Here is a 7627-nt window from a genome sequence, read left to right as displayed (position 1 = left end):
ATATATAGGTGTACACTGAAGTACAAGTACATCTTAGTCCGGTAGTATTTTCTTGTAAAACGAATTCGACTCTGTTTTTTTTGTTTTTGTTTTGTCACACAATTATATATAGGTGCATTGATGGAAAGTGTGAGTGCTTTTGCCAACTCTGTTAATGAAAGATGTCCAAGTATAGACAGTAGTTTCATGTTGTGAAAACAGTGCGACTCTCAAGGAAACGGTGGAAACGTGGCAGCACCTCCGGTCTAATGATTTGAGTTCAAACCGCAACTCCATCCGACATAAATAATATCACCGCGGCATTCTCTTCAAATTCCTAACGTGCCTCCAAACCTGTGATAATGTCTGCTGTATAATTAACTCGACGTGGACTCTTGTAAGGGCGACAAACCATTTTTAGACGTTTACTGCTGACGTTTACAGTCTTCAAATAGCTTCCGTTTCGCTCTGGTAGTGATTGGACTGGTCTGCACTTTTTTTGTCTCCCTTTCCACCGGCGAGCTCTGCGTACAGTGCCCGTTGAACAAGTTGCACATTCTCCACTTCAATGGAGGCGCAGCCCAAAGATCGGGCACGGGACAGTCGAAATCAGAACGGTGGAGACGACGCCAGCCCCTCTCGGTGGAACGCTTGCCAAAAACATGATCAGAGCCACTTCTACCAGCGGCAGCATCAGGAAACGAACGCGAAGAAAACAGGTTTGGACATCCGTAAAAGTTAGCTAGCACTCGGTAGCTTTAGTCAGCTAATGTCAACTAGCAACTACCGGGCGCGTCCCAAGCAGCATTTTTGCAAACGTGTTTTAAAAGTTAACATACGCTTCTCGTTTTACGCTGCAACATTACGTGTTTTGTGTGAAATGTGGTTTATTGTTTTAAAAACAAATTACATGCTATCCCCAGAGACGCCGTTGGATGTCTAGCTCACTGGCTAGCTGACATTGCGTGACAGTTGTGGTTGGCGGTGGTTTGACATATCGGGAATTGACCTTGTGCGCGGGTCCCCTCACCCACTTTCCTACCCATATTAGACGATGAGCCTTCGAGGTTGCCTCAAGCTATTAACCTTTATGGACATGCTAATAAGAGCGGCCGCCGTGGTCGTGTAATGAGTTCATTTCAGCACGCTGGTGCTGTCGTCCCATTTAGGGAAAGGAGCCGGCTCCACTGGAATGTTCGGGGCCATTTCCTGTCGGCCATGTTAGAGAACAAATGACAGGCTAATGCTCGAGTTATCCGCGTAGTAAAGTTATTTTCTAAAATGCATCAAGGACATGTTCCCCATGACATGTTTGAGCATCTATTTTTCTTTTCAGGGTTGTTTAGTCTACGGGCCCAGGGAATTACACGTTTAGGCCTGATACAATCCGAACTGCTAGCTAGTTGACGTTAGCTCCTGCTAAGAAGCTTTGACAGGCCTGTTGCAGTCGCCGAAAAACGCGACAACTCCTTAACTGTTAGATCAAAGTACATGTTTCAAAGTGTTACACGTCACGATACTTTATACGTCAAATCTACTTTGACCGTTAGTAATCTTGAGCAGATTACTATTTGGCTAGGCCAAAAATGGATTTCAATTATGTTTTGAATCATATCTTTTACATCGGTCATACGCACATAAAAATAATATAATCGGGCTGTATTTGACAAATGTGTCTGGATATCAAATGGCAGTAATGCAACACACAGAGTTCATCCTCAGATGTGTCGGTCATGTATTTTTGGGAGAAGGTTCATGTTGAAGACGAGGTGGCATGAGTTCTGTTGTCGAGTTAAAGCCATGATGACAGCAGCAATGATTGTGTACTTTGAACCCTGCTGCAGGCAATAACAGGAACCTTGGCTTTTGAAGGAGCAGATCGCCAACATGCTCTTTGAAGTTTTGTTGGTCTGTGCACTTTGAACGGATTTCATATTCACAACTTATGTTTTTGATGATCAAAGTTAAGAAAAAATAGGAAATCTGACAAATAGATGAGTTTGCAAGTTCAAAGTGATGAACATGAATTAAAGGTTGGGGCATTTCTCTTGAATGTACTGTAAAATACAAGACAAACCATTTGACATAAACCTCTCGATTTTTTTTTTTTTTAATGAACAAGTTAATTTGTGTCTCACTTCTAGGCAACAAAAAAGTGATCGGCGGTGAAGAAGAGTTGGCGAAGGGTACACATTTGTTTGCTGCTGTTGGCATGGCACATCCTCCCAACAGTAATGGAAACAGACACACAAGTAACACAAATGTGAAGCAGAAGTCAATGCAACGGCTGCACTCAACAGCTTCAAAAGTGAACATGAAAGGACCAGATGACAAAAAGATTGTGACCCTTAAAAATGATAAGGTTGTTGACTCCAGTTATCACGAGAATAAGAAAGACTATGTGATGCTACAAAATGGTGTCACGCATTGCGGCATGATTATAAATGGCTATTCGAACAAGAACAATGATGGCAGCGGATCCGAGGGTGGATATACCACGCCGAAGAAACACAAGGCCAGATGTAACAACTTGAAGAACACTGACAATGCAATGAGAGAACACGACATACAGCAGGGAAACACTAGACAGGAGCCTGCGGCTTTTAATATTGAGGCGACCGACAAGGGGGAGACTTGTCGACTTGACTGCTTGAAAGCCGCACAAAAAGGAGAGACTCAGTCAACGGCAAGACGGACTGCGACCTCCGAGGCCTCAGGAGGGGAACTTCAGAGGAAGAACTCTGATGGGAAAGGTGTCGGTAAAAAGACTGAGGAGCGTCAGAAAGGCAAGGTTCGCTCACCTTCAAAAGAGGACTCGTGGACTTTGTTCAAGCCCCCTCCGGTGTTTCCTGTGGACAATAGCAGCGCTAAAATAGTTCCCAAGATCAGTTATGCAAGCAAAGTCAAAGAGAACCTCAACAAAGCAGCTCGAGGTGGAGCAGAAGCTTTGCCGGCAACTGTAAGACTCTCACAGGTCCCAATGTCTGCTTTGAAAACCATCACGTCAGCTAGCTTTACGAACGGCCCTGTTTCAGCTAGTGGAAACGGCTGCCCGTCAGTGGCGACCTTCTTTGCTCCTGCTTCTCCTGGAAGTGGCGACAATGTAGCATCTCCTTTTGAAAGTAATCGTAGCTCTCCAAATAGCCCCGTTGATGACGAGGTGTATGGACTGAGAAAGTGTTCCCTCTTAATTTACCCTTTAAATATGCAACCCGTGCTCCCCAGTGCCCGTCACCTCACCCCGCCGGCTGCTCAGACAAATCAGAAAGCCTTGGGAGAAATCTTCCACAATAAATGGGGACTCTCGTTCATTAATGAGCCCAACTTGGGGCCTGAAGGGGGTAGTGGGCCGGCGTTGGCAGAGGACAAGCCGTCTGCGGGCCAGTGTCAGGCTAAGCCGTGCTTCGAAGGTGGCCCGTTCTTCTTGGAGCCTGGCACTTTGGCACAAGATGCAGTGAAAAGGACTGTAATTATTTCACCAGCTTCTTCTCATCTTTGCGTCCTGGCCAAGGAGGAGAACGGAGAAAAGACAAGCGTAGATATTCCCTGTCGGGACAATGGTGCTAAGCCTGTACTGGGCCACTCAACCACGGTGTTGTTTGGCAAGTCGAAAGAACAAGCCTTGCCTAAAGATGTCTGCAGAAGGCGGAGCTGGGGGTCCTTTGACGTCAAAGCTGCTGTCACTTATCACACTAAAGGTATCACACTCAAATGATTTGTGTCATCGTAAAATGCTACTTTGCAGTGAAATTGTCTGCGTCTAAGCTTAGCAAGCACATGTCAGCTTTCTAGAGATTTTTATGCTTCATTGAACTGATACACTCGGTGTTAAGTATGCCCATGCCTGTTAACATTCACTCATGTTTATTTATTTGTTTTTCTTCCTCCACAGAAATGGAATACATTTTCAGCTTGCAAAAACAATGTAAGTGACATTTTTGAGTGTTTTTCATTTTGGTTTTGACATGCGAAGAATTGTGAAGCCCCCCCCCCCCCCCCCAAAAAAAAAAAAAAAAAAAAAAAAACTTCATAGCCACACTGACCAAAACAATTTCCTGAAAATAGTCAGCATTTTATATCTATGACCAAGGGTGAAGAATGTTGACGAAAAAGTTTTAAGCTGCACACTTCTTACAGAATGGATTCATATGGCATTGGTCAAGTGAGACAATTCAGAATCTTTTGCTCTCTGATTCATTGCAAAGTAAAAAACAAAAAGACTGCACGAAATGGGATATTCCCCGATTGGAATCGGGGCGCTCCCAAATCAAAGTGTAAATCAATGTCAATGAAAATAACATTAATAGACCGTCAATGAAAAGGTTTGTTCAGCCATCATCTGTACTTCTTTGAAGGTGTCGGACGTTTAGCTCCTCATCCGAAAAGCTTCGTCAGCTACTAAAGTAAACTAAAGTTGTGCTGGTAGCTAAACTAAAGTTGTGCTGGTAGCTCTGGCCCTACAGTAGTCGTAGTAGTAGTACAGATGACGGCTGAAGAAACCTTTTCATCAATGGACCACTCCTGTACGACTGATAGCTTACACAGACGTAACACGAATAGACGCATGTCTGCACAAACATAAAAATCACCTGCTGTAAGTATAGATTTTTAAGCATAGACAATACATTAGGGTCTACATATGGTACATATCTTTGGTAATCATCAAATAAGGAAACTAGTTTCATTGAAGTAAAAAAAAAAAAAATAGCCAATAAAGACTAGTGTCAGAAGCCTATAAAATGATAAATGCAAAATAGATTGGTATTGAGTTAATTAAAAGAAAACATAAGTTTGCATGAGGGGCTCTAACATAAAATGTGGGGAAAAAAGTGAATCGCTATGAATGCCTTACAAATATATTGGAGACCAGCATTAAAGGACAACCGACACCCCTGGTCAAGTCCGTAATTTGTAAAATGACTTCTACTGGGCACATTTTACAAAGATTCCACCGCATATAACTATATTGTAAGTTTTAAGACTCACACGGAATATTCAGGAAGTCTTGTTTTCGAGTTGCTGACGATGCATGACGCGACGTCACGTCAGGAATCCCCCTGACCGAGAAAGCGACACACGATGCATTTTGGGTACTTTGTTTTGTCTGAAAACTTCGTGTTGATCCGTGTTGGTGGTGAAAAACGCATAAATAAAGCGATGGTGAATCGTTGTGTGTTGCACCAACACTACCAAATGCGGTAACACCATACAGAAGTTGACACAAATTCCCAGCAGACAAATCAGCCCATTCCCAACGGAGCTTGGGCGCCATCTTGTGCATTTCTGGGACGCTACATTGGAGCCCAGACGGCTCGAATTGATACGGAAGGACTTCTTTAATCGATTTCAAACATTTATGCTTTCCTCTTCAGAACTATTTGAATCATATGAGTAACAAGAAAGCATCTTTTCTGAATCTGAACTCTCTGAAGCCATTGTTTTGATTTTGCAGTATCCTGGTGTGACTTCACGAACAAGGGGGCGGGACCTTCTGAAACTCACCATTTCCGAGGTCATTTTGTAGCAGTTTTGGGACACTAAGTCATTTTTATTGGTGTTTTGCATTTGACTAAAAATATCAGCCTGCATATTTTGGGTATTTTAGATCCTATAAAACGTTTTTCTGATGTCAGGAAACAAAAAAAATGGTGTCGGTTGTCCTTTAAGCTGTTGCTGTCTAGTGGTCTCATGCAACGGTCACCACGTCCAGTCCTCAAAGGGCACCTATCCTGGATCCTCTTAAGTGTTACCCTCATGTGATCAGCTGATCAGCAGGCGCCACAGAATTCTGGTAACCATCCACAAATTTTGAATCGGGGGTATTGAAGAAGGGAGACGACTGAAACAGGCATGATAGGGGCTCTCGAGAACCGGAATTGATGCTATCATAACTCGGATTGTCGGCCTCGTTAAGAATGCCATATTCTGAAGCACCTTTTTGCTGCCACATCCCTTTCTTCAGATCCAAATCGAGTCTTGATTTATGCCGAGACCAAGGATGGACCCCATCAGTGAGTCGCACAGACGTCCGCAGTGCTTGGATCCGTCTGTTCTGGGTGCTGCCGTTTCCTCTCCTTGGAAATCCTCACCGGGGTAGGAGTGGAAGAAAGTGGACAACTGTGAAAACACTTGCTCATTTTTCACGCGGCAACAAACTTCTTTGAGGGCGTTGGACAAATACGATATGACAAAGGAGTGACTGATTGGTGCCTCTACAATACAACGAGTGGACTGTCACCAATGTGGCCGATGACGGCCACAAACAAGGTGGCGTCATTAGTAAGCTGCATCTCCGAAAAGCCTTCCATGCGGTAGGCCTGTCCGTGGCTGCCATTCGTCAAACTGCCGAAACGCCATTGAGGCTATCTTACAAAGTTGTACATAAACACAGTGAGCGACTGGAGAACAATTTTTGAAACAAATGCCTTCAAGTGACTCACTTAAGTCAAACTGTACGCGCTCATAAATGGAAGGGCCAGAAACTTTTGTCTTAAAAAAACTCTAGAGGGCAACTCGCAACCCACATTGTAGTGCTTCACCAAATGTGAGCATCATCTTATTCCACTCCCACTCCTCACCTTGTCGTCGCCTTTTCAACCAAAATGCCAAGTTTCCACGTCAGGTTCAGTTGAAATGATTCGGATTGTTGCTTCCATGACTCAGTATTTTATTGATTTTTATTTTGTGTCGATGGCGGGGCGAGGTGAGGTAACGTGTGTCACATTCTCTTTCACTTTAAGCCCCCTGCTGTTTTTTAATTTTACTTTTGCATCTGTCCGGCATGTTTACTGGTAGAATTCATCTACATGGGTTACAACAACACCCTTTTTCAAGCTGTTCTAGAAATGTGACCAAGGGTTGAAAGTGTTTTTTAATTTTTTTATCCCATTTGCGAATAAGCATGCAAGTTGCAAAATGGCCGACCTGAAAACGTCTCAGTCAAACTTCACCTTGCTGATGTATTGAAAGCTCCGATTTAATGTCTAGGAAGCCCAAATTTGCCCGGTTTTCATGTCACATCATCTTCTCCAAATCAGTATTGGAACAAAACAAAATTCATTTTAACATGTGGATTGTTAGCACTTTATGTAAACTAATTGCTTAGTTGTTAGCTACTAAAGCTTTGTTGACACAACTCCTCCCTAAAAGAATGGCATTGGGCTGTTACTTCACGGAACAAACGGAATTATTAAATGTAACTCAGGTAGCGTTGATAAAGCCATGACTATGTTAACCCCCCTGTTTATTTAATTGTATTTTTCCAAAAGCTCACCCGTTGTCATGCCCTCTTAATTTGGAAATGAAGAATGGAAATCTTAGTAAATGCTTAATGCCATGACAGAAGAGCATTTCATTCAACACCAAATAGTTTTTAGTGAAAACCCTTCTTGTGTTTGCAGTCATACTGGACTCAAAACTGTTTTTAGAGCACGGTTTTTAAATGTGCTGCTTTTTTTCCCTCCCTTTCTTAAACATATGCTAGCGTTCATTAACTCCTTGATGATGCTTGATCGCAAGCAAGCAAGCATCTACCGGCTCACCGCAATCTAGCTCCCCGTTTTCAAGTACTCTTCTTTTTGCTGTGGCCTGATTAGGCTTTGCTTCCGAGGCGGACACAATTTCAACCCCTACAATTGTAAGTCAACTT

The 7627-nt window shown here is 43.2% G+C and overlaps 1 protein-coding gene across 2 annotated transcripts; it reads left to right on the top strand.

Annotated features, from left to right (window-relative positions):
* The first annotated feature begins 330 nt into the window (after positions 1-330).
* Positions 331-6777, top strand: nufip2 (nuclear FMR1 interacting protein 2). Of its 2 annotated transcripts, none has more exons than XM_089017301.1 (4): positions 331-698; positions 2124-3677; positions 3872-3904; positions 5432-5919. In XM_089017301.1, the coding sequence occupies exons 1-4, from the start codon at positions 548-550 to the stop codon at positions 5518-5520; spliced, it is 1827 nt and encodes a 608-aa protein (XP_088873427.1). In that variant the 5' UTR covers positions 331-547; the 3' UTR covers positions 5521-5919. The 2 variants fall into 2 exon arrangements, with proteins under 2 accessions (XP_088873427.1, XP_088873428.1); XM_089017302.1 differs by lacking the exon at positions 5432-5919 and adding an exon at positions 5942-6777 and having other exon boundaries at positions 337-698.
* Positions 6778-7627: the final 850 nt, after the last annotated feature.

The sequence above is a fragment of the Hippocampus bargibanti genome, linkage group LG16 (genome assembly GCF_051943395.1).
Source record: "Hippocampus bargibanti isolate YZ-2025 linkage group LG16, ASM5194339v1, whole genome shotgun sequence".
Classification (NCBI taxonomy): domain Eukaryota; kingdom Metazoa; phylum Chordata; class Actinopteri; order Syngnathiformes; family Syngnathidae; genus Hippocampus; species Hippocampus bargibanti.
The sequence above is the reverse complement of the archived record's forward strand: the minus strand, read 5'-3'. Positions and strand labels throughout refer to the sequence as shown.